The sequence below is a fragment of the Phocoena sinus genome, chromosome 5, assembly GCF_008692025.1.
Source record: "Phocoena sinus isolate mPhoSin1 chromosome 5, mPhoSin1.pri, whole genome shotgun sequence".
NCBI classification, from domain to species: Eukaryota; Metazoa; Chordata; class Mammalia; order Artiodactyla; family Phocoenidae; genus Phocoena; species Phocoena sinus.
The window spans coordinates 97567471-97594238 of NC_045767.1; the positions used below are offsets into that span (position 1 = coordinate 97567471).

Below are 26768 nucleotides of genomic sequence, written 5' to 3' on the forward strand. Positions count from 1 at the left end.
AAATAAAAAACAGATATACTCACACACAATAAAAAATAGACAAAAGTCAAACTGAATCAATGAGAGGTAAAAACAGGTGAATTGTGTGGTATTTGAAATACATCTCAATAAAGCTGTTTAAAAAACAAAGAATCAGTGAGAGGAAATAAAACCAGAAAAGAGAGTCACTCCCTTTGATTCCACACTGAGAATCTTTGCCATATTTTGCTATTTTTGTCAGATCTTGAAGATTTCTCTGGCTGAACCAGAATAACTGCTTTGTGAAACATGAAAAATACAGTTCATATTTTATGTCTAAGTATTGTTACTTGGAAATACTCAATTCTCTTTTAATTAGAGTTTACTGTTCTGGGTTACGTATTTATAAATTGTTCTCACTACAAAAGGCCTTTGGCATAAAAACTGCAAGTATTCTCCCTGCAAGAAAAAAAAACATAAACAAACTTATGCAGTCCTGACTGAATGCTCTAATTTAACTCAAAGGTCAGTCTTCTAGAACTTTTGACTCTTCAATTGTAATGGTACTATCTGGTGAATATATGCTTAAGTATTCATTCTACAAAATGTTTTAGCAAAGGATTTTCAAATAATTTTAATTTCTCAAAGTATTGTTTCTATTAAACAAAAAACCATTTTCATCAGTATTACTACATTTAGAACCCAAAACACAACACCATGGCAATAGCTCCCTTATATTTTGAAATAACCCAGACTCTCTAGCTCTTTACCTGGAATCAGAATGAATGGACTACGCTATGCCTTGGTATTCCTGTTTGATTTCCATGGGCAAGAGAGCCTTCCTTTCTGAATTAATGTCCTTTTGAACTAAGTCACCAGTCAATGTAAAGAATCCCTTTCCCAAGGTTTTCTATCAGGAAATTTCTTCCTAACATTACTACCCATCACTGAAAATAAGAAACTATTTATTGACTGAAATAATAGCCATACTATTATTATCCTGGTAGAGGATACCAGGCAAATGGTATCCTCTTTGTGGAAGAACAATTTAAAAGAACTCCCCCAAATTTTCTAATGGCAACACACTAAAAGTTACGCCACAGCAAACCACACCCTTCAGTCCCCTTCTTTATCAACTGCCACATCCGGCATAGGAAAATATTCCTCCACTTACTTCGCATGTCTTTTTTCATCATCACGATTCAGGTTTGCCACATACCCTTCAAGGTATTTTTGGAGTTCTTCAAAAGTCCCGACTGTTTGGTTGAATGTTCTAAATGAATAAAATAAGATAAAATAAAAAGCTCAGCGCTGAGAGTTACCATTGCAACTTGCCATTCTTCTTAAGCTCATAAAAGACTATTTGTATGGTTATTCACAGCTTTGCAAATTGTTTTTCAATAATTTATGTTACATTAAAATTGCTGTCACATGTAGAATAGTTATTGGAAGCTATATAATTGATCCTTTGAGTTTCTGAAATCAAAGAGGCTATCAATGAGAAGAGACACCATTTCTGTAATCTTCCCCCTTGTGGTTCAGGTTTACCAATATTGTTCTTTTTTTTTTTTTTTTTTAAAGAAGACAGTGAAAAGGAAATAGGCTACATGATCTGTTTACTGAATCAACAGGTTACATGGGTTCCAGATTTTTCTAACTTTGCTTAACCAAATTAATTAAGCTATTTATTTTTAAAGTCAAGGATACAATTTATCTCTTCTTTGTCCGTAGATAATACTACTCATTTCACATTCCTTCATAATTAAATCCAAATCGTTTACCTTAACTTAGTAGTTCCCTGTCTGAGGCTCAGCCAGCATCTTCCCGTTACCTCCCTCACCCTCACGGATCACAGGTTTGTTACGTGTCCCAACTAATCTGCCTGTCCCCGGTCCCTTATCTCTTGGAATTCTTACATACGGCACTGCCCATGAGAAAAAAAGAATCCCCTTCCTCACCAAACAAACCTATTTTCTGGATTATCCTTCCAATGCTTCCCGCACCCCACACTTGACAGTCTACCTGGATTCGTGATTTTCAGGGTAGTTCTCTTCCCTACTACAAAACAGTATCCTTCTAGAAACCATGCTTTAATCACCTCAGTAAATCTTAAGCTCCTGGACATAAAGAAATGAAAGGAATGAAAATTTACCTCAAAACACCTAAAACTGAAACCAATAAGCTAGAATTCACCTCATTAGTGTACTGTTGCCACTTACTGCCTGCCTAGCCCTGAAGACCTCTACCCACATTTAACTGACCACCAACATACACTTACATTATTAAGTATACCTTATGCACTGTGCTGGGTATTTTCCATTTCCCCCTTCAGATCTACTCTGCACTCTTTTCTGCCCTGCTCTGTGGACCGTCCTTTGCTGACTGTACAGTAGTGAGAAACAAAAGAGTATTGCCATGCAATTTCAAATTCCCAATGGTTGAAATTTTCAAGTAAAAGGAAATACTTCTTGTACTTTGCTTTTTTTTTTGCGGGGGGGTCTCTTTTATTTTTCTGTTTTTATTTATTTTTTTAACATCTTTATTGGAGTATAATTGCTTTACAATGTTGTGTTAGTTTCTGCTGTATAACAAAGTGAATCAGCTATAGGTATACATATATTCCCATATCCCCTCCCTCTTGCGTCTCCCTCTCACCCTCCCTATCCCATTGATTTTATTTATTCTACATGTCACCATTATCTTGCTTGCTATGAAACTAATTGAAGTATTGTTGTAAAGAAATTTGATTTTTTAAATGTGACACTGGTGTCACAGGTCTATAGAAATTCTCCACAAACTAAAGTTTAAACGGCTACAACATTCTAGCTGTAACATTCAAGTATGCATTTTTAAAATGATGAATTAGGAAAGAAGAAATAAAGAGCCATAGGCTTTCAGCCACTATATTTCATTGCAAGGATGGTGTCCTTTATTCAGCCAACATCTGGATCGCTTCCTGTTATGCCAAGGACTATGTCAAATGCTGGTACAGCAACAGCAACGAACAAAGTAAATGTTTCTGTCCTCATGAAGAAATAGAAGAGTGGGAAGACAGATGTTAAATAAAGCAATCAAATAAAGTGTGAACAATGACGTAAGGGTACTATGGGAGAATTATTACGGGATCTTAATCTAGCTTTATAAGTGATAGCTACGATGATCATATAATTTATCATTCAAACTGAATGCTTTCCAGAGTGAAGGGGAGTGCCAATCATAAACATGTTGGAATAACCAGAACTGTCCCAGGAAATCCAGGTGGTAGGTCAACCCAGTCATACCTGATATTCAGTTTCTCTTATGCACAGAATAAATTCATGTAACTTTTAATGTCTCATTGTGTCTAACAGGACAGTACTCTCTATGTTATAAGAATCTCAACTATGCACATGTAAATTAAGCGTTTTAAAATTATAAACTTCCAAATAATTTATAAACTCTATAAAAACCATTGCATGCTTTACATGGATTATGAATCCATGAGATATTGTATAAATATTTGGTTATGTGATTATAATAAAGAAAAGGGGGAGGAGTTCTTCCTTTCTATCCTGTTTTTAGTCCTTGCATTTTGGAGCAATTTATAAGATTTTACCACACCACTAATGCTATTTAGTGCATGCATATATTTTTAAGGAACTCATATACAAAACAATGCATTGTCAGGGCAATACCATATCAATATATTTTCCATTTGAGAGCTGCCACCAAAGATTACCTTCATCTGAACATGATTTGCACTTCCTAGCCCTATGCCTTTGTTTTTAAGGTTTACTTCACCTGGAGAGATTTCCACATTTCCTCTTTGCCTAGAAAACTCCTGTGAATTTTAAGCCCCATTTCCACACTTAAACAATAAAGTAAAACTTTTCCCACTTCACAGTATTGGGATTGCTTCCCTTCTGAACACATGCTATGGGAATCAAATGGCATGGTGGAAAGACTGCTGAAAGGCACTGGAAGACCTGGGCAGAAGCCCCTGTTCCATCACAGATGACACTGTTGGGGCAATTTTTTTTTTTTTTTTTTTTTTTTTTGCGGGTACGCGGGCCTCTCGCGCTGTCATGGCCTCTCGGCTCCGGACGCGCAGGCTCAGCGGCCATGGCTCACGGGCCCAGCCGCTCCGCGGCATGTGGGATCTTCCTGGACCGGGGCACGAACCCGTGTCCCCTGCATCGGCAGGCGGACTCTCAACCACTGCACCACCAGGGAAGCCCGGGGGCAATTCTTTAACTGACCTGGACTTACTTTTTTTTTAATCTGTAAGGGAAAGAGTAAAGTAACTCAAAGTGATACTAAGAATTATTGTCCTATGTGTGGTGATGGATGCTAACTAGACTTATTGTAGTGACCATTTTGCAATGTATCCATATATTGGATCATTATGTTGTACACCTGACACTAATATAATGTTATGTGTCAATTATACCTCAATTAAAAAATTATAAAGAAAGAATTGGTAACTTTTTAGGCATGTTATGTTATTGTGGTCATGTATTATAAATAATACTTAGCTTTTAGAGATGCTACTAAAATTCATAGATGAAATAATTTTATGTTTGGAATTTGCTTGAAAATAGTGTGTAGAAGGCAGGGAGAGGATGGCAAAGTGGTATAGAAAAGGCTTTAATTGATAATTCTTGAGCTTGCATGATGGGGTCCATAATATCATCCTATTTTTTAATATGTTTGAAATTTTCCATAATAAAAAGATTTTGTAAAATATTCCAAAGTTCTTTCCAGCTCTAAATCTCTATGATTCTATGTTCAATAAATGTTGTATTCAATTAGCAATCATCTACATACTCTTGTGATACCTATTGTCATTTTACTATTTTATGTTAATATTTCATGAGTATGCCCTATTTCTTTTTTTTTTTTTTTTTTTTTTTTGCGGTACGCAGGCCTCTCACTGCTGTGGCCTCTCATATCGCGGAGTACAGGGTCGCAGGCTCAGCGGCCATGGCTCACGAGCCGCTCCGCGGCATGTGGGATCTTCCCGGACCGGAGCACGAACCCGCGTCCCCTGCATCGGCAGGCAGACTCTCAAGCACTGCGCCACCAGGGAAGCCCCTGCCCTATTTCTTTTGACTATACATGGCTTTTGTCAGACAATGGCCTAGTTTTGGTATATTTGAATTTCCTTTTTTATATCTAGATAGTCAATAAATATTCAACTGATTAATGAGAGATCCAAGGAGTCAGATTCAAATTTGATTTGAAGTGAGTTAAGGACACAAAATGAAATATTCTGAGAAATAACCTCAGACATTTAGAGATTAATATTGACATACATCTTCTGCAAATTACTACAGGCATTAAACTAAAACTTCTCTGGGAATACATCTAGCTAATGAACATTTTCTATTTTGAGAGAGAGAGGTTTTTGACGGCTTAGAGCATTTTAGCAATAAATTATGAAATTGTTCACTACACTGTATGGGGAAAAATCCATGAGAGTACTAATAAGCTTATTTCTCTGTAAGATGCAGAATTTAAACCAGTCTATTGCTGATATTTATGTACAAACTCTGCACACAAAATATTTAGCCTGCCAGCATCTGCCACTGCCACAGACAGATTCAGATCAGAAGGCCCAGTTCCTTCCCATGAATTTTAATCGAATGTACTCGCAGCTGAGGATTGGCCAGCGTTTCCAAGTGCTGATGAAAGGCAAGACAGATGGGCCCTTGTAGTAACAGAAGGCCAAGTCTTCAAAGGTGGCAGTAGCCTGCATTCCCCGACAATATCAGTATACTCACTCACGATCCATAACCAGGCATGCAACATCATTTTCTTCAGCAATAATGTTAGCTGATCTGACATCTTCACTGCAGATAAAAACAGGAAAGTCAATTTTCTAGTGAGAAATTAAACATCCATTTTTATTAGGGAAATCTGCTACTGGTATGAAACACCATCACTTAAACCTTCCCAAGATTATGCTTTGTTTAAAAATCATAATTTGTACTCTACTCCTTCCCCCATAAAAGGATTTGAAATGTGTCCTAATAAAGGGCATGCACACAAGGAATACAGAGGAGAAGAAGCTAAATGCACTAAGAATGTAAAGGAATCAGTGAGTGCAGCTGTGCATGGAATTTCATTCTGCGCTCTGTGTCAGCCCAGATAAGATAGCCCTACTCTGATCAAACAGGAATTGCTAATTAATAAGCAGCCAAAATTGAAATGAACCGATCAAAGAAATTTATAAGAAAAACATTGAAGTAAGTAACTTCTAACAAACCAGTCAGGAATAAAACCTAAAGAAAGTGTTTTTAGTGTCCTATCACCCAGTGAATTAAAGAAATACTAAAATCTTTCATTTCATAGTCTAAGATGTACATTTTCCATTAAAATCTCTGAAATCAGAGCATGCCTTACAATTGACGATGAGTCACAGTGTAATTAATAGCACTGTCTTTCTTTCTCAGGGGTACATAATATAATAGTGCCTCTCACAATAATCCCCTTAGATACAATGAATTATAGCATATGATCTAATGACGGTAAATTTAATTACCTAATGAATACCAATGGATCAAGCACCAGGTAAAGTATTTCTTTAGAGACCTTTGTTTATGTTAGTTGTCTCCCTCTATTAGTTACAAACTAAAGACCCTGAAAGGAAGGTACATCCATATGGTACTCAGTGCTCTGAGATTTATTTAAGGTAACTTGGAACAGCAATCATATTAAGACTGCTCTAAGCAACTTCATCAAAAACAGCATCACAAAAAGTATAGTTCTTTCATCTTCCTTTAGCGATGGGACAGGGAAAACCCTGGCAGCCCATCTCTCATTCTAGAGAGGTCCCCCATCCACATAGCTGGCATCCAAAAACCTTCTGACATAACCCCCAGTCCCTCCCAAGTTTACAGGATCCTTGCTAGAAGACACTGGTGAAACCTTTCAGCTTGATATGCTTTTGAGTTGGGAGCTGGGTAGTTTACACTCAACTTGCATGTGTGTAGATATCTATATGATATGATCTTGGATATGGGTAAACTATTTGCTTTGTTAGTTCAAAAAAAAAGAGGTATGGTATCCTTTCACTTGACAGGGTCATGATTTTGACTAGGAATATTCTCTGCAAACAGTGCACAGGTATTAGATGTTTACAAATACACACTGTTTCTTTCATAATAACTGTGTAAGTGCCACGGATTTATTTTTGCACATAAAATGCTGAAAGAACTCCTGGGACTATTTAATGGAAATGCATGGAAAATACACAGAATATAAGGAACATTGAGCCACAGTCAGTGGCCCTAAAAAGTGATAGCATAAAAATGCACAAAAATGTAAAAATATTTGTATCCAACTCTCCTCCTCATTGATTTTAGCTTTACATTTTAAATGCTTTGGGGAGTTGTGTCTTTATTAAATATAAATCCCCATGTTTCTCATGGGAAAACACTGTAATTGGCTGGTTGCAACATAGAGCACAAATTATTTCAGATCCAGCATAACCAGACAGCATATTTCCTTTCCAGAGCTATCTTGAGTCTATAGTGCATTTATAAATAATTTCTCTGCCCTTTCAAACTTTAATAGTTTTGCTTGAAGGTATGAGAAAAATAATGTGTTAATGTTAAGAACAAATACATTGAAGTCTTGAATAATGGTATTACATGATTGCATTACATGAACAAATTCATATTGTCACAAATAAGCAAACAAATGAGGACAATTTCCCTGTTATTGAAACAAGTTCATTACCAGCTAGAAAATGGGAAATAAAAATTCAACTTGTCTTTAAATTCAATTTTTAAATTGTTTACAAAATAGCCATAACTTACTAGGATTAAGTAGTTTAGTTTTCTTTAAAAAATAAGAGCTTTATGATTTTTAAAGAATCAAATTTGTCTTCAGGTAATATATGAACACTTTTTCTTTGCTCTGTACTTAATGTAATCCTGACATGTAAATCAGCAGAACTAGGGCTTCACAGACAAAAATTAAAAAGGAAGAAAAATGAGCAGACACACTACTCATTTTTATAAGCATAAATATGAAATAAAAAGCATTTAGTAATAACATAAATTTTAAATTCTTTCTTAATTAATTTCAAGTATTCATTTAAAAACATATGTAACTCCAAAAAAGAGTGTGTTGCTCAAAATTCTAGCTTGAATTTTTATAAAGTTATTTATATTTAAGAAAAGTTTTCTTTAGACTTGAAGTTGTTTTCTGAGTTCCAGGAAGCACATAGTGTCTCCTGAGCAATTTGATTAATCTTTACAAATGTTTCTTCCATAACTTAGATCAACAGTAAATAAACTCATATCTCAAAAGGCCTAAGGTTCAAGTAGAAATGTCAAACACACTATTTTGAGTTGTTTCTAAAGCTTGCAAAATGTGCCAATAAAAATTCTTAAGAAAATATTACCTTTGACATAATGATTTAAAAACACAAAAAATATGTGCAGTTATTATTTGATCATTTCTTAAAGGGTAAAACAGGACAATATTTCAAACCTTGAAAATATAAAAACTCATTCTTATGGGAAAATTTAAAATTTCATGCCTTTAATTTCTTTCTCTTTTAAACTAAAAATTCTAAGAGAAGACCAATTTTATTTTCACTAGTAGACAAGACTTTCTAAATTATTTCCCGTGCAAAATTAGTATACTTATTTCCTGCTTAACAATGAATTTTTTAGAATTCGTTTAAAAATTTGTTTATTTCCTGGATAATGGCTGCCATTAATTTGGTAGCTCAGTTTGACAACTCTCAGTGGGTAGGTGCACATGCAAAACAATCAAAGAATTATTTAAGTATGGAATATAAATTCATGGATTCACCTGATAAGAGCTTTTTCTCCAAAATATTCTCCTTTCTGCAGAGTTTTTATCAGTTGTGGTTGATCATGGCCCTCAGTACTCTGGGTGACTTTTACCTAAATGATGTCAAATAATTTAAGAAGAGAGAGAGAGAGAAGAAAATAAGGAAAATCTGAACACATATCCATTCAACCAGACCCTCCTGTTCTGTATAAACTTGACTCAATAAGGAAAAATCAAAGCCTTTGCTTTAATTTTGCAGTAGTTATGACAATCTAACTATAGTCACCTCATTTGGATGGACTAGAAAATCCTGTGATTGAACACAATCCACCTTTTATAAGAGGAAGCTTCTCCATCCAAACCTCACGACTCAAAGTTATAATTTTTTACATGAATCCAGTTATTCCTTCCTAAGGATGCTCAAAGCAAATAATAATAGTCCTGTGGGAACTTTATTTTTTCAAAAAGCCAAATGGAGTTGACAAATCAATCACGAATTGATCCCTTGATACTCTGAGTATCAAGAGTTCTAAATCTCATGTCCATGACTGACTTGTTGATTCCTGTGTACCCTCTAAAACTGAATGCAAAATGTGGATATAGAGGAGGGTCCACAACTTTCATGACAGTCCCAATGCGATCCACAGCCCAGGAAGGTTCAAGAACCCCCATAGCAGAGCCAAACAAAAACTTCAATATTCCTTTTTGTGGCTAGAATTATTCCAGTTCAACATGGTAAGAAGGACTGCATCATTCTGATTAGAAATTCTGGTTAGCACTTATGGAAATCACAATAAATTTAAAAATTTTTTAATGATAAATGCAATTTGTTTATTAACCAGGATTCTTTCAAAGTATGAGGTCCAGGTTGAGGAGAAATGATAAAAAGTGGTTCTGAGTGTTGAAGCGTTTCTGAAACTATTATGTTAAAAATTTTTTTTCCATCACTGGGGGCCCAGTTCAAAGTTCAACCACAAAACCAGTTTACAAAGGGCAGTGTCTGATTCTCTGATGATAAACTCTTCCATGGAAGAAAGAGCATATGTGAAGATCTGACAGCTTATAGACACAGGTGCTCAAGATTTTATCCTTTCCATCAATATTCCGCAAATGCTTTTTGTCTCTGAGGAACATTGTAAAGAGTCAAGCTGGGAATAACCGGCAACATGTTATCCACTCAACATCTAGTTTAAAAAAAGATTTGTGGTCTATATTAGCGTAAAATTTTCATCAGCATCTAAATCAACTTGAGCAACTGTGTACGAACTGAAGTTCTGAGCCATATTGTTCTACAGCTTGATGCCTGATCGTTCTGTCCTCAATTGTCTAGTTCATTCTCTTCCACCTGTTGTTTGTCTTATCAGTGGGTTGGGGAAATGTTCCAGCCCTTGATCTTAGACCCCTGGGCTGAGAATCACACACTCATTGGATTATTAGAAATAATCCAGTCATTTTATACACAATGAAAGGACATCCAAAGAAAGCCAAGTGACCTGGCTAAGGTCACTGAGAAATTACTAAATCAGCTGGAACCCAAGACAAGTCTCCTGTGGGCCCAAAGCCAGTGCTCAGACTGCCCCCCGTCGCTTCCCCAGGACTCTTCTGAGCAGAAGGTCCTTTAACTGCTCACTGCAGACAGAGGACTTAGGCTGCAATGCAGAACACTGCTGCATTTATGGCCAACAGATTTGATACGATTCTTTGATTTACTTTAAATAAAGTTTAACTAATAGTTACCTTTCCTTTTGCTAAAATGAAAAAGGTACTTCCTTCCTCGCCCTCTCTGATAATGTAATCTCCTTTGTCATAGTATTCCTATGGGGATGAGAGAAAAAGAAAAAGTTAGATGCAGTGGAGACATTCAGATGACACAAGTGAAATAGAACTCCTGGTGTCTTAGAAATGAGCATTCCACACCTGTTTCTGTTATTTTTTTGCTTATTGTAATTGTAATCTTCTTAAGTATTGTAGTCTTAAACCATGAAAAAGTAAGGAGACTTTGCTTGTTTATCTGCATTTATGTTTATATTTCATGGAAAAAAAAATCACCTGGAATACTGAATTTCAAGCATGAACACTGAAGACACAAAGAAATGAGAGCAAGGCAATTATCACCGATCCGCAGGTGGGCTTCACCCAAATAATCTAAATACAAACGGTTCAGTGATCTGCAACAGTCTGAAACTGGCGCTAGAGTTTAGAAAGAGGACAAATATTATCTAATAAATTGAAAATATTATCCTCAATGGATATGAGGAATATCAGCCTCAATTCCTAATTTCTTTCGGAGCAAAGGTTGGGAAAATTCTACATACACAGTAAGGAGCTCTTTCATATGGATTCTTTCCAAAGATTTATCATCATGAAAGGTTGACATTAGAATTTTTACATGTAAATTCTGTTTTTCAACAAAGTTTAAACTCATGAAATCCTAAACTGTCACTTATTTCTTTGTTTCCCTCATATAGGTGAGTGTAATCAGAGAATTCTTGTCAGGGAAAAGTAATTCTTCCACCTGCCAGACCAAAAAAGTAATTCAGTGTCTTAGAAAATAAAAGATGGATTAAACTTTCCATCCCTACTTTGCTTTAATTTGATATTGCCACAAAGTCATAGAACTAAAATGGATCTCTTAATTATTTATACAAACAAAAATGGGCTTGTTTAATTTTCGTAAAAGGCAAAAAGAACAACACAATAGCTCTCTCTTATTTTTATTTTAGACTTGAAAATAAAATCCAAACAAACTACTTTTGTGTCTGCTATAGTTCAGTATCTTTTTTGGTCATTTACTCTTAAAACATATTTACATTAATGGAATAAACATTACTCCTAATACTAATAAACTTACCTTTTATTTACATAGCACTATGTACATTTTACAAGGCATTCAACATCTCATGGAAGGAAGCAGAGTATCTCAGGGGAAAAGGCACTTTGAAGCCACAGAAATCTAGATTCAAATCTCAGTTCTGCTTTGAATTTCACTTTCATCAATCCAGAAAATTCAAATAAGAACATTTATACTCAAAGATTGAGAGAAGATAAGCACATTAGTTTTCTATTGCTGCTGTAACAAATAACCACACACACTTAGTGGCTTGAAACTACCCCCATTTATTATCTGAGTTTCTGTGGGACAGAGAGTCCAGGCACGGTGTGGTTCACCTGAATTTCTCTGTTCAGGGTCTCTTGAGGCTGAAGTCAAGGTGTCAGTAGGGCTGTGTTCCTTTCTGGAGGCTCCGGGGGAAAAACTGCTTTCAAGTGTAATCAGGTTGTTTGGCAGAATTCAGTTCCTTGCGGTTGTAGGATAAAGTCCCATTTCCCTGATGGCTGTGAGCTGGGGGCTGCCCCCTTAGCTCCCAGAGACTTCTCTCCTGTCCTTGCACAGAGCCCCCAATATTTCAGAACCAGTAAGTGCACATGAAATTCTTCATACACTTGGAATCTCTCTGACTTCCACTTCTGCTGCATCTCTCTGATTCCAGCCAGAGAAAATTCTCTGCTTTTAAGGGCCCGTGTAATAATACTTGACCCACCTAGATAGTCCAAGATAATCTCCCTTATTTTAAGGTCCCAAACCTTAATTACATCTGCAAAGTTCCTTTTGCCATGTAACATAATGTATTTATGCATTCCAGGGTTTAGGATGTGGATACTTTGGAGGGGGTCCATTTTTGCCTACCACCATAAGTCAATTAAAGACAATTTTTCATGCATTAAAAGCACCTGAAATGTAGTAAATACTCAATTAATGATTACCATGTTAAGGGGGAGGCTGAGAACAGTTTGCTTAGATGTTACTTAAATCTTCTGGACCTCAGTTTCCTATTCTGTAAAATTAAGATGGTATGACCTACCACACTTAAGGATGTGTGAGGACTAAGTGAGATAGTCACCTGGTGACTGTTAATTCCTGCGAAAGAGTCTGTGAGCTGGTCATCAATGTCTTCCACAGGTAAACTGCATTCCCCAGCCTCCCTGCTGTTAGCTGTGGCCATGTGGTTAACGTCCAGCTAAAAGGGTCTGAGTAGAAGCAACGTATGCCACTTCCATGCCAGGCCCATGAACCATTCCAGACACGTGCCTTCATACTTGTGCCCCATTTGTAACAGCATGTCCCAGAGAAATCCTGGGAGAGGGACCATGTGGAAGATGGCAGAGTAGCCATCAGCTTGGGTTCCTGAAGGATTCTGCATAGCCACCTAGGACCATCCTCCCTGGACTGTTATGTGAGCAAGAAACATGCTTCTGTTCTACCCGGAAAATAGTATTTTGAGTTTTTACATCACAAGCTACTTACTCCAACTCTCTATTTTTTCTCATTATGGCTCTATCACAAACCTTCACTCGATTCAAGTGTGATCTTACCATTCAGATGACTGTGACCCGCAAAGGTTAAGTGACTGACCATGACACTGCAGTGCAGGGGTCTTCATGATATAGTTAATGTTCAATTCTCTTTACTAGAACTGCTAGTGTCACGGTGGACGTTCCTGTTTCAGGCGGTCTCAGGCTCTCCTGTTCCTATGTCAATCTCAGTCCCCATTACCCAGACAGAGCAGAAGGAATCTGGAGAATTTTTGAACTGCTTATAGGCTGTTCTTCAGTTATTATACAGCCTCTGGTCTGTGCAAATGTGCAGCTTTAATTTCTGTCAGTCGGATAAGCCAAAAGGCAGAAGCTGGAAATGGAACACTGAGAAAGCGCTTTGTTGTTTCTTAAGGGGCAAGCTTCCTAGTGGTATTTTTCCCAGGGATGAGTCTTTGTCACCCAAAACCATGGGAGGAAGATAAATAATACCTCCCAGTGTGTTGACAGTAACTTCATAGATCAGAAAAAGCTGTGGATGTAGATCAGACCAAAAATATATAGTGGTAAGTACTGGCTACGATGCCACATTAACCAGTGTTTGTCAACTGGGGAGTGCAGCCAGTCTAGCCAGGGTGATCACCAAGACCAAAAAGAGAACTTCAAACAGTGTGGTTTATTGTCCTGTGGTTACATTGCAAAGGGGTCCCTTAGAGGACCAAGAAGCCATAGACCCTACCCTGTGAGGCGATGGTTTTCAAGCAGTTTTTACCCTGACCTACAGTAAGAAACATATTTTACATGTACACCCACAAACACACATGTGACCATGCACACACACATTTGTATAAATCTGAAACATATGTGAACAACACTTATGCTTACTACCCTGATATATTTTTAAAGTGTTCCTCTAAATTGATTTTATGACCTACTAATGAGTCTGAAAAAGATGATTTAAAAGAAGATATCTAGAAACACTGAGAGTAGGTACTTAGTATATGGCCAAAAGGAAACTTAGGAAATCAATTCCAGGGCAGACTGAGAGATAGAGGTTAAAAGTAAACCATACACTGGAAAAAAAAGAAGAAGAAAACCATACATCAGAAACTGCTAAAGATGGAAAGAGTTTTTCATGTAAAGAAAATGCTCATTCTGTGATAGCTAGCAAAATGATAGATAGAGCCTGAGTGCCTGTAAATAGAATATATGAAACCAGAATTAAAATCTAAGGTGATGGAGGACAAAGACAAAGAAGCAAGCTTATGATTTCCTTAGTTTCCTTAGTGTGCGCCTAGAAATCTTCATCACAAAGAAGAACTGATGATACACAGTCAGATGTATGATCACACACACACACAAACCCTGCATCATGTGACCATGTCCCTAAGTTGATTGTTTAAAAAACTGTATACATTTATTGGGGTTTGCTACCAGCTATTTTTGTTTGTCCAAGTACAGTAGTTAAAATACTTTAGAAATTTTAAAGCAAACACACCTGGATTAGGTGGACCCTATCAACCATTCCAGCATAATTTAGCATCTGACTGTTTATTTCCAAGGAACCGGAGCCTACAAAATGAAAAGCAACAGAAATTCCTGCATTTGGGTGAGCCAACTGTACAGAATTTTGTAATTGAAACACTGAGACAGCCCGTACAGATGTGACCCAGCACCCCCTTATTTTATAGATGAGGTGACCCTGATGCCCACCACAATTAACTGACAGCTGCGAGGGACAGAGGCTTGACCATAAACCTTAATCTCCAGACTTTGGACTAGCTAACTTTCTAGGACACCTAGCTGCAAAATCCACAATTATCTCAACTTTCTTATGGTTCTAGATGTAACCATTAAAATGGGAAAAACCCTCTGGCTTATGCAAGTGTGGAACTATAAGAAAGGAAGACTAGACTTTAAAAAAAATGATGAAAAATGGAAAACTTGTGACTAAAGAGGCAGACTATGGCAAACCCTAAATATATGTATTCAATTCATAACTTTAAACTTTAAGAATCGTGTTGTTGGGCTTCCCGGGTGGCGCAGTGGTTGAGAGTCTGCCTGCCAATGCAGGGGACACGGGTTCGTGCCCCAGTCCGGGAAGATCCCGCATGCCGTGGAGCGGCTGGGCCCGTGAGCCATGGCTGCTGGGCATGCGCACCTGCGCATCCGGTGCCTGTGCTCCGCAACGGGAGAGGCCACAGCAGTGAGAGGCCCACGTACCACAAAAAAAAAAAAAAAAAAAAAAGAATCGTGTTGTTAAAATGTGGATTTCTGGGTCCCTACCCCAGAGTTCCTGATTCCGTAAGTGTGAGGTAGTACCTGGAAATCTGCCTTTTAAGCAGCATCACTGGTGATCTGATCAAGGACAAGGACATTTCACATTCCCCACCCCAGTCCCACTCCCACTAGAGCTCCAGTTTCATGAAAGATGCCACGTCAGAGTGGCAGTGCAGAGGGTCACTGGGTCAAATACCAAATCTCTGTAACAAAGAGTTCCGTAACTTTTCGATCCACCACACGGTCAAATCCCAGGCTTCCCGGATCTCTCACCGAGAGTAGGAACAGAAACTCTTCCCACTCTTGTCTTCCGTACTACCCAACTGCCAGGTACAGAAGTCACATTGTCATTTTCATTATCATTAATAGTCACACTGCATTTGGAATCTGTGTCATGCTTTAGGGTGTGCATTAGTTAACTCTTAAAGCACACCAGTGAATGTGTTGCTACTTTTCCCACCCTCTTTTTCCCATTAGACCACGAGAAGAGGTTTAAAGGCAATGTCTGCCTCCAGAACTGAATACTTTGGGTGATTTATGCTAAAGCAAGAAATGCTGTTGGAACACTGCACATTCAGGCCATGTGGTCTAGGACTTCAACAAACTAAAGTCTTAACAAACACATCAGAACAACTGCTTGGTGATGGGAAATTCTGATACTCCCTCCCCACCCCCTGCACAAAAACTTAAAACCACCCAAAATCAACTCCTAAATAGCATGCCAGATTCAGCCTGTTTTTCTCAAAGATTATGGAGCCAGTTTGTGGGACAGCTGGCCCTGGAACTCAGCAGGTGCTCTGTCATAACTCCAATGCATTAGTGATTGGCTGTGGTCAGGACCCAGTTGATGGGTCATTAGTCCAAGCTATGCTGGTAAATTATGTGCTTTTCTTAGTGCTAAATAGATCCCATTACTCCCTTGTTAATCACTTTCGAATTTGTGAATTTTCACACATTACAGAGACACATTTGTTTGCCAGGTATGAATAAAGAGCCCTTTATAAACCACGCTGCTGTCTGCAAATGCTAATATATAATAAAGCCTTCTAGGGTGTTTTAAAAGATGAGACTTTCAAATTCGAATTGTGTGTTAATTAATACTAGGTTGGAGCCTCCATCTATATATTCTGTAGCTATTGCCTGTGGCTACTATAAATATGTGTAATTTACCATTTATTTTTAATGATACTAAATTTTAATATTTTCTGTCAGCATGGAATTCCCCTCTGGTGAATCTACTCTATTAGTGTTATATTAAAAACAGATTTCCTCGGTTAACAAAAAAATATAGGGCCTCTCCAGCTTTAAAAAAAAAACACTCAGAAATTAGGATGAATTATTAATTTGTAACATCTGTGATTGGGTTATGTTACACTGAGAAAATCCCAAGAGATGCAGGGCAAGCAGTCCTCTTGAAAATGACTTCATATCTGAATGCTCTGGGGACACAAGGCCAGGCACTGTGTCATCATGGCCTGTCCTTGATAAACTGCTGGATGGGTTCCATGAATTGTAAATGGAAACATTACTGGTGTCACTTACACTTAAGGATAAAATGGTTGGTGCTCCCTTCTCAACAGGTATTAGTTTACATTGTATATTGAGATTGACAGAGGCATGAATCTGTCAACAATCAGTCTTGCAGGGTATTTTTTGTCTCCCACTGAGAATAGCTTTATAAAATCTTAAAGTCTACATCTGATTCCTTTACTATTCCTTACCTCCTTTAAATTCCCGAAAAGCAATTTGGTTTCAATGAAATTGACTGACACACACAAAAAAAAAGTTAGACAGAGGTTATTGACTTTGAATATTAATCTCTGAAGAGGTTTTTATATAATGAAAATTATTAGAATCCAAGGTACATATCATAAAAGCATTATTCACAAAAAGACTTGACTAGTCTGGGACAAGAACCAACCATCGGCGTGATGCCTAATACGAATTTTTGAATACGTTCCAATACGCCATTTTTCCCTAGATGTTAAAATAGGTAAAGTGCTTCTTAAGTACAGGGGTTTTTTTTTTGTTTTTTTTTTCTTTAAAGTCTTCATAGCCTAGAGTTTTCAAGTATGGAATGTTTCATAGCTTGATTCAGAAGCCTGTTCACAAAAGTCCCAATATACCCTTTCTCTACTCCATTACCTAATTATGCATCACTGACTCATTCATACTACGAAAACTCTGTAAGGGATTGTGATGTTAATTGCAGAAAATCAAATGCCTCTTGAGTGAGGCAGATTCGTTTTATAAAATATACTAAAAAGATTAAAATATGTAAATCAAATGTCACTTTACACATGCAAATCTAATTTTCTTTTATATGTTTCAGAAGAGTCCCCGAACCCCACCCCAGCCCCTTAATTCAGTGTGAGTTTTCACAATAGAAAAAGGCTCCTGGTCTCTGTGGACTGGTGATCACCATCTTTTCCTGTTTAATCATTTACAGTGCTAATAATGACTAGATCATATAATCTTTTAATGAAATATAGTTTTTACTTTAAAATTTCTTACCACTTCCAAGCAGTCTATGATCTTGGTTAATTTATCTTCAGGTAAATTCTTCAGCAAGGATACGCTGCAAAATTAAAAAGAAACCTTTATTTAATTATCATCATGAATTAAACTATACACCTCTACACAGATTCATGCATGCATTTAAAAAATATAATGCACTTTAATTTTTCCAAAGTAAACCTCCAAATATATCACACATAAATAACTGAATTTCAGATACACTGAAATTATATAATCACATATAACAGCAGATATTTATCACAGGTAAATAAATAAAAATAGTAAGACCCCATGAAAGGAAAAAAATCAAATTTTGTTTCTTTGGAGAAAAAAAAATTACATTTGTTGTTGGCTTACGAAGTGAATCACATCCAGAAATGTGTTCCACATCTCAATATCTCTTTTATTAGCATGGATGAGGACCTCTGCTTCCAGAGGAGAATCAGATTTTCATCTAAATCCTTGTAATTAAGTAAAGACTGAATCCAGGGGGGAATGTAGGAATTAGCATGGAAATGATCTTGATTATTAGTCATATTGTACTGTCTTTTAAAATTAATGGTAGCCAGAGGCATGTAATAGGAACATTTTTACAGATAATAATAATATACAGAGAATGACAGAATACTGAAATTGTTTGAAAAAAATTTTTTAAATTCCACTCAGGGGCTTCCCTGATGGCACAGTGGTTGAGAGTCCACCTGACGATGCAGGGGACAGGGGTTCGTGCCCCGGTTCGGGAGGATCCCACATGCCGTGGAGCGGCTGGGCCCGTGAGCCATGGCCACTGAGCCTGCGCATCCGGAGCCTGTGCTCCGCAACGGGAGAGGCCACAGCAGTGAGAGGCCCGCGGACCGCAAAAAAAAAATTCCACTCAGTATGATTAACCCATCAGTATGATTAAATTGTTCTTTTAAAGAAATTCCTACTTTACCCATTTTCACTCAGGACTGTTGATATAACTTCTATAAGATAGATACTTCTTTCTTACCATCTAAAATTTGACACTCCTAAGGAAAAAATGATGCTCCTCCATAAATACATGATTGGATCTGAGTTTTGAAAAGAGAGCTCTAGACTCATTCTTGAACACAAGGACCAGGAAGCATGTAGTCAGGAGCTGGGTCTAAGAATGTCTGCATCTGAATCATTTGTAATTGCAAAACACTGGAGCATGCCCAATGGGAGAGCAGATATATGAACTGTGGTCGAGTCAGATAACAGAACTCTACAACAGGAGAAATGACTGCACTAACCAAGTAGATGAACCTTAAAAAATGTATTGAGTGAAAAAACTGACTTGCAAAAATAACACCAATTTTGTAAAGTTCAAAAATAGGCTAAACCGGGGCTTCCCTGGTGGCGCAGTGGTTGAGAGTCTGCCTGCCGATGCAGGGGACACGGGTTCGTGCCCCGGTCCGGGAGAATCCCACGTGCCGCGGAGCGGCTGGGCCCGTGAGCCATGGCCGCTGAGCCTGCGCGTCCGGAGCCTGTGCTCCGCAACGGGAGAGGCCACAGCAGTGAGAGGCCCGCGAACCGCAAAAAAAAGGTTAAACTAAGCTACAGGCAGAATAATAAAGAATAGCAAGGTTACGATTACCAAACTTCAGAATACAGACTACTCCCAGGAGAGGAGGTGCCCCAAGGAAGGCTAGAAAATGACATAGGGGAGCAAATGAGAATGCCAACAACATTGCTAACCTTCTACTTAGGCTGGGCCCGTAGCTTGATGGGGCTCACTTTGTTATTATGTTATTAAAACTTACATATGTACTATGTATCATTTGATACATGTCAGATACTTCATAATAAAAAGATGTAAATGGAAAAGAGCTTACTGTATATTATGAAACAAAGAGAAATGTATTTCTCTAATGTGTCTCCTTATGGATGAAAAGGTAAAAGGGTTAACCAGAACTTTTTTCTATATAGTGGCATATAGAAAAAAAGGGAATACTTTTTGTTCCTTTGGTTTAATTGAGTAACACATGCCCGTCATGAAAGTTCTACTTTGGGTCCAAACTGGGCGCTGTAGCGTTAGTGAAAATTCTCTCCTGTAAGCCTATCACCTTTGGGGATTGTTGAGGAAATTGATATGAGAAAAAATCTTTTGTCTGTCTCCCCTCTATGAAGGCAGAGATCAGGTTTATCTTGTTCACCACTGAATCCACAATGTTTACCCCTGGCAATAATGCATGAATGAATGCATGAATGAGATACCAAAAAGAAGAAAAGGAGGGAAGGAACCTGTACTAGTAAATTCTCTGAGCTCCCTCCACTAAGGCAGAACGCACTAGACTCCAAGGGAAAACCTAGTGGCTCAGGTTTTATCTCAGACATGATGCAACCCATGGGCACCGGTTTATTTATGTATCCTTTTTTGGCCCTTGCGTAAGTGCAGTTTATTAGCTTTAAATACTGACCTGCATTGCTCAGTTGCTGGATTTTGAGATTACCTACACTCAGGTAGACCCCACAATATGACGGCTAAGGCACTGATTGTCGTATAGGTAAGGCACCTTCTTGTCATTACTGCAGCTCTCTTCCAGGAGTCATTATTGTTTCCGGGAAAGTAAATCAGCAAGCGTCCCTAAGAAAAACCTCAATGCCTGCAATGTTCTACTGATTAACAATGCCTTCATTCAATATTCACTGAGTCCTCACTATATGCTAGGCACAGCAGGGCCCTAAAATCATTGACTTTGCAGGCTAGTTATGCAAGATAAAGTCACTATACTTAAAAAGAACTTGGAATTTATTTTTGGAAACCACAGGATATTTTATTGTTATTACCACTTATCAAAGGTTACATTTCATTACAGTATGTATTGCAGTTTCAGAGACTGTCAAATCTCCCACAAAAGACACAGAAATAGTTTAAATAAGGAACTTATACTTTCCAAAAAAAATGTTTTTAATGTGTAGCTGACCTTTTCAGTTACATAGGTACTTGTTTCTCTGTAATTTGATGTGTCCAAGTTGTTGGGGGTTCAGAACAGTTGACAAAATGTGTATGTTCCAAGGATCCATATCGTGATAGCAAGCATAATAACATTTTTGGCAAGTTAATTTGCTGCAAATAATAGTAATTTGGAAGATGGCGTGGCTATGCCAATGAGAAAAAATGTCTCAGGTAAAGCAAGTAAGGATAGTAAAATCATTTATTTTAATATTATTCTAAGCAAAGCATTATTATCTTTTGTTATCTACTTCCAAATTATAGGACATCTTTCAAAGTCAACTGAGCAACCCAAGTGAATATTTTAGGATTTTATGCACATTATTCTATACTATGTGCAATGACTCCATCAACACAAGGGCAAAATTAGCAAGAGAAATAAATCAGTGAACAAGGCTAATGGGAATGAAACATAATTCTTCATCTATATAGTGTCATTTACTGCAAGAGAATTCTTTTGCTCCTTTGGCTTAATCATATGGAAAATGTTTAAATAAGGAAGATTGTAGTAAAATAATTACTCTGATAAAACCAACACATCCACAATATGGCTACACCACCTTCTGCTCTTTCTGCCACCAACATGTTATTCTTACCTTCTGAGGAAGTTTCTGTACTGTTCATCTCTGGCTTGAGCTGTCCTTCTCATTATATTCTGGAATACCTCTCGATCTAGTGCCCATGTTTTAACATTGGTAATAGCTTTAGAAAAATCAAGAAAATAATAAAATATTGTTTAGCTCTTAGATTAAGAAAACATTCCAACATGTTAATCAATAAATTTTTCATGTACTCTCATAAAATGATATTTCTTGGACAATGCATTATTTAAGCATGCAAATGGAAGGAAGTAGTGATGTAAAGAGTGTAATTTTATAAAATCATTTTTGGCTTTGAAATAAATGATGATTTGAAAGTGAGCAGCAAAAGATTTCCATTCTAATTATGTTTTGCTTAGGATGATATTAAAATTAGTTTGCAATCCCTAATTACACACTACATCATCAGGAGGTATTTTAGCTTTGTGCTGTGATACAAAAGAAAGCCAGCCAGCCTGTAGCTAATCCAGAGAGTGAAGAATTCACAAGCAGAGAGCTGAGAGTTAAAGATCTCTGCGTGTGAGTCTGTTTTTATGTCTTTTTATGTTGTTTAGACACTGTTGCTAACGGGAGCCAATATATTTTAAGAATCTCTATGGTTACTTTTACATAAAATATATAAAATCATTTTCAAAGAAATTATGCAAGACAGTTTTTGGGACAACGTTTTCATAGGAAAGACATTAAAATCAAGAATAAAATCTAAAAAGGAAGAAGAACAGAAGTAGCAGCTCTAAAAAATCTGTATGAAATTATGGTAGTAAGATATTTTTTAAAGGAGTGATGAGAGCCTACAGAAGAGATCAAAATCAAAATCTCTGGTTTACTAAACTTTAGAGTGAATTAGAATTATTGTGACATTCTTGTTAAAAATAGAGATCCCTGGGCCCCATTGTCAGAGATTATTTGGAGTGGAGCCTCGGAATTTGCATTTTTATCAAATACTGCAACAATGCTGACACACATAACCTCGTCCCAAACTCTGAGAAACACCACATCTAAGTAATTCAGAAGAAAACCTGATATTACCATGAATAAAGTCGATAAAAACAAGAACCCTAAGGAGAAGCAACTGAACTAATCCCAAAAGTCACTCATGAAAACTCTCATTAATTAATTCATATCCTTTTTGATATTTATACACATTTATTGGTTTAATTAAATTTTCTGGTTTGTAATATGGTCAGAACCTTATGGAGAATAGAAAGCAAACATGCTGGATGAGCCAAAGGCAAATGTCTACATAATACAAAATTGAAGTGGCAACGATAGCAAATACTGGAATCAATTCTGTTTAAATCCATACTCATATTTTATATACAGGTATCTGACGGAAAGATCTTTTTAAGCTTGAATCATTTAGACAAGGGCTTCAATATAAATCCTTTTATAAGCATAGCCTTTCTATTAATAAGAGCATATGGGGCACGATGGGAGACAAAAAGACTCAGGATGCAACAGTGTCTTAGGTTATCTTTAACGTCGTGTAACAATTTTAAAAATACAGCAGTTCATCTCCTGTTACCTTTCACAGAGGCAGTTCTTGTACAGTTGTATAAAATGGCTAGTTCCCCAAACGTTGTCCATATAGGAATGGATGATAGCCATTTCTCCCCTTGGAACACCTCTAGTTGACCCTCTATCAAGTAGAATGTAAGAAAACACAACTAATCAAAATCCACCTGGATTCCATAAGTTAAAAAAAAACAATCAGAAGGTATACAAAGCATACAGGTAAGATATATTATGAGTCTCATTATAATAAAGTGGTTAAGAATGCAGACTGAAGCCCACTCTCTATTAGCTGATTAGCCTGAAGACTTACCCACTCTGCCTGGCTTCCTCATCAATAATGGGGATAATATTAATAATATTTACTTCATATAGTTGTGAGAAGTAAATAAATTACTACAGGTAAGATCACAGATCATGGCTAGCACATAGTAGATGCCATGTAAGTGTTAGCTATTGGGAATTCCCTAGCGGTCCAGTGATTAAGATTCTGCGCTTCCACTGCAGGCGGGCACAGGTTCTATCCCTGGTCGGGGAACTAACATCCCGCATGCTGTGCAGTGCAGCCAAAAAAAACCCACAAAAAACAAAAACAAACAAACGAAATCCCGTATTATTATTATTATTGTGATTGTTACAAAGCTCTTTCCTGAAGCAGTGGATGGCAAGTGGTTCATTTAAAATTCATTCTACCCCATGAAAAATGTAGCACATGAAATTACTTCTCTTGCACAAGGAACACAACAATCACAGTACGTCTTGAAAACACAGCACAGGTGTTCACACTGGCGGAAGGACTAACTTGTCATAACTGAGAAGTATGCTGGCCCTGGAGTCAGGCCGCCTGGCTCTGACTAGTCTTTGGCCATGTGACCTTGGGTACGTTACTTCCCATGCCTTGCTTGTTGCCTAACCCCTCATTCATTGAAATGCATTAATAAATGAAGTCACTAAGAAGAGAATTAAAAGACAAGCCACAGGGCTCCCCTGGCGGCGCAGTGGTTGAGAGTCCGCCTGCCGATGCAGGGGACACGGGTTCGTGCCCCAGTACGGGAAGATCCCACATGCCGCAGAGAGGCTGCGCCCGTGAGCCATGGCCGCTGAACCTGCGCGTCCGGAGCCTGTGCTTCGCAACGGGAGAGACCACAGCAGTGAGAGGCCCACGTACCGCAAAAAACAAAAACAAAAACAAAAAAACTGTAGCTTGCTGGTGAGTAATGCTGATAACAGGAGAGGCTGTGGATGTGGGGAGGCAGGGGTATATGGGAAATCTCTGTTCCACCCTATCAATTTTGCTGTAAACCTAAAACTGCTCTAAAAATTAAATTCATAAAAAAGAAAGAGTGCTTGACACCAATCTTTGGCTAAGCAGAGTTTGGGGGAAGGGAGAAGCAACTTCCTCACCATGCTTCTGCCCTGGCAATTCTCTTCTCTTTTCCCTTCAAACAAATGCAAATAAAAGCTTAGCTAATCAAAAGCTTTGCAAAAAAGACCTATATTCTTAGAGGAAGAAAATGGTGGGGTTATTTCTCTTTCCCTTGAAGAACTGGTCTTTCCTTCTCCTAATTCACCACTAAGTAGCTCTGGGTCATCTCCGTCCAACCACTCATTCAGTGCATCTGATATGAATACCTATGCTGTGCCAGGAACTAGCCCAGGTGAAAGAAAGACAGGGTAGACAAAACAGAAAAGATATTTATCCTGTTAGAACTTATATTCTAGTAAGAAATAAATTCTGTTTTGGCTCCGAATCTTATATATTAGCTATGCAATTTAATAATTTCTCATTATAACTAAATTCTATTCCATCAAAACTACTTAGCTTCACTGTTGAGTTAGTCTCATGGAACTTTATGCATTTCAAGTTTTTTTCTAATTCGTTATGGCACATGGGACTTGAGCAACACTGAACAATTGTATGGAATACCAAAAGTTTAAGCTAAATATGCTTTTACTATTTGCTATTCTTGCTCTATTTTATAAAGGAGAGATTTTGAATTAACAAACTAATTTGCTCGATCAATTAAATCACACAATTCAATTCTTAGATAACATCATAATTGATTCAAATAAGAAAGCATCCAATTTTCATTTCCATGTGTGCTATAGCCCTGACTTCCATAACTATATTGATACTGAGTTCTGTTCAAACCCTTCTCTCCCCAAGCCTTTCATCAGAGTTGCTGGCAAAGAACAAGATGAGCTGACATGAGTTTCTCATCCTTCCTTGCAGGTTTCCTAAATATTGGTTGACTTAATGCCCTATCTTCTCTCGCCAGAATGTTCTAGTGTTGCTAAAGTAGAAGTGAAAGAGCCAAGAGAAAAGTTGAAAGAGGGGGAAATTGCTCTGGGTCACCTGTCCCTAAAACTTGAAGGCTGGCTAAATTAAGACTGTAATTCACTTCTTGGGGAGAATAATTACTTGAGGATGACTATAGTTTTAAGGCCGTTGTAGACGTATGTGGCAAATAATACACTAATAATTATGCAACTGGCACGTTTAATGAATCAAAATAGAGAAAACAATCTTTTATACGCTGTCAATAGATGTGTATTAATTTGTTTGGATAGGCAACTTCTGCTCCACACCTAAGGCCTCAACGAAACAAAGTTAAGCATTGCTTAAATTTGTTTCTTAGTTTCTGTGATTCTTTTTACCCCTCCTTGCTATACAAGGATTTGTCTTATTCACCTGTGTCTCTCTCAGAACTCAGCACTGGGCTTTGACCATAGCTGGCCATCAATAAAAAATTATAAAGTTTATGGGCTTCCCTGGTGGCACAGTGGTTGAGAGTCCGCCTGCCGATGCAGGGGACGTGGGTTCGTGCCCTGGTCTGGGAGGATCCCACATGCCGCGGAGCCGCTAGGCCCGTGAGCCATGGCCGCTGAGCCTGTGCGTCCGGAGCCTGTGATCCGCAATGGGAGAGGCCACAACAGTGAGAGGCCCGTGTACCGCAAAAAAAAAAAAAAAAAATTATAACGTTTAGAAAGCATTGCTTAGATCGTCAGGACCTACAGTGCAAAATAAAAGGCCACAGCACATCCCAGGTTACCACTACCTCTGAGCAAGCCGTTTAACTTTTTTCCCTAAAAATCAAAAATTGGGGGCAATTCAGAATTTGACAGGGTATTCAATAACCGTAAGCTTTGTTCAGATGATTTCTTGTTTCTATATCTAAAAAAAAATTGTTGAATTCCAGTATAAGATTTATGTGTTTGATAAGCATTTGAGAAATAAATCCTTTTCCTATCTAACCATTATAATCTACCCAGCATGGAAGCATGTTCAAGGGATCATGTATGGAGGAAGCCATTTAAATGGTTCTAAAAACACCAGCTTTAACTCTAAGGCATTCCATTTGACTTATCTGTTGGTTAAATGTACCTGAATTGTCTTTTGAAATCATTGGTATATAACGAAAATATTTTACAAAGTCACAAAAATAATTATTTTCTCTTCCATGGTACAACAAGGGAAAAAGGTCAACACAAGCAGCAGTGTTTTGAATACTCTGAAACACCTTCTTGTATATGTTGAGTGAGTGGCACTGTGATTAAAAGTATGGACTCTCTAATCAGATTGTTTAAATTTGCATTCTACCTCCACCACTAATGGGCTGTGTGGCCTTGGGTAAGTTACTTAACCTCTCTGTGACACAGTCCACATAGTAACATGAAGATAGTAGCATTTGCCTAACAGAGTCGGTGAGTTGAAATGAGATCTTTCTATTAAGTTCTCAGTAGGATGCTGGACATAGAGAAAGCATTCTGTAAATATTGAGTATTAGCAACATGATCAACAAGGTTACTGTTCCATGAGCTCAATCTGTTATGTTTTCTAC

General features: G+C 37.6%; 1 protein-coding gene across 2 annotated transcripts in view; it reads right to left on the reverse strand.

The window, feature by feature from the left end:
• Positions 1-26768, reverse strand: part of PRKG2 (protein kinase cGMP-dependent 2) — an 84717-nt gene that overhangs the window by 35412 nt on the left and 22537 nt on the right. For both annotated transcript variants that reach the window (XM_032632837.1, XM_032632836.1), the window contains exons 3-9: positions 22940-23053; positions 21412-21517; positions 17854-17917; positions 10486-10563; positions 8767-8861; positions 5721-5789; positions 1133-1231 (exon numbers count right to left, since the gene is read on the reverse strand). In XM_032632837.1, coding sequence (XP_032488728.1) covers positions 1133-1231; positions 5721-5789; positions 8767-8861; positions 10486-10563; positions 17854-17917; positions 21412-21517; positions 22940-23053 — 625 coding nt within the window. The remainder of the gene's footprint in view (positions 1-1132; positions 1232-5720; positions 5790-8766; positions 8862-10485; positions 10564-17853; positions 17918-21411; positions 21518-22939; positions 23054-26768) is intronic.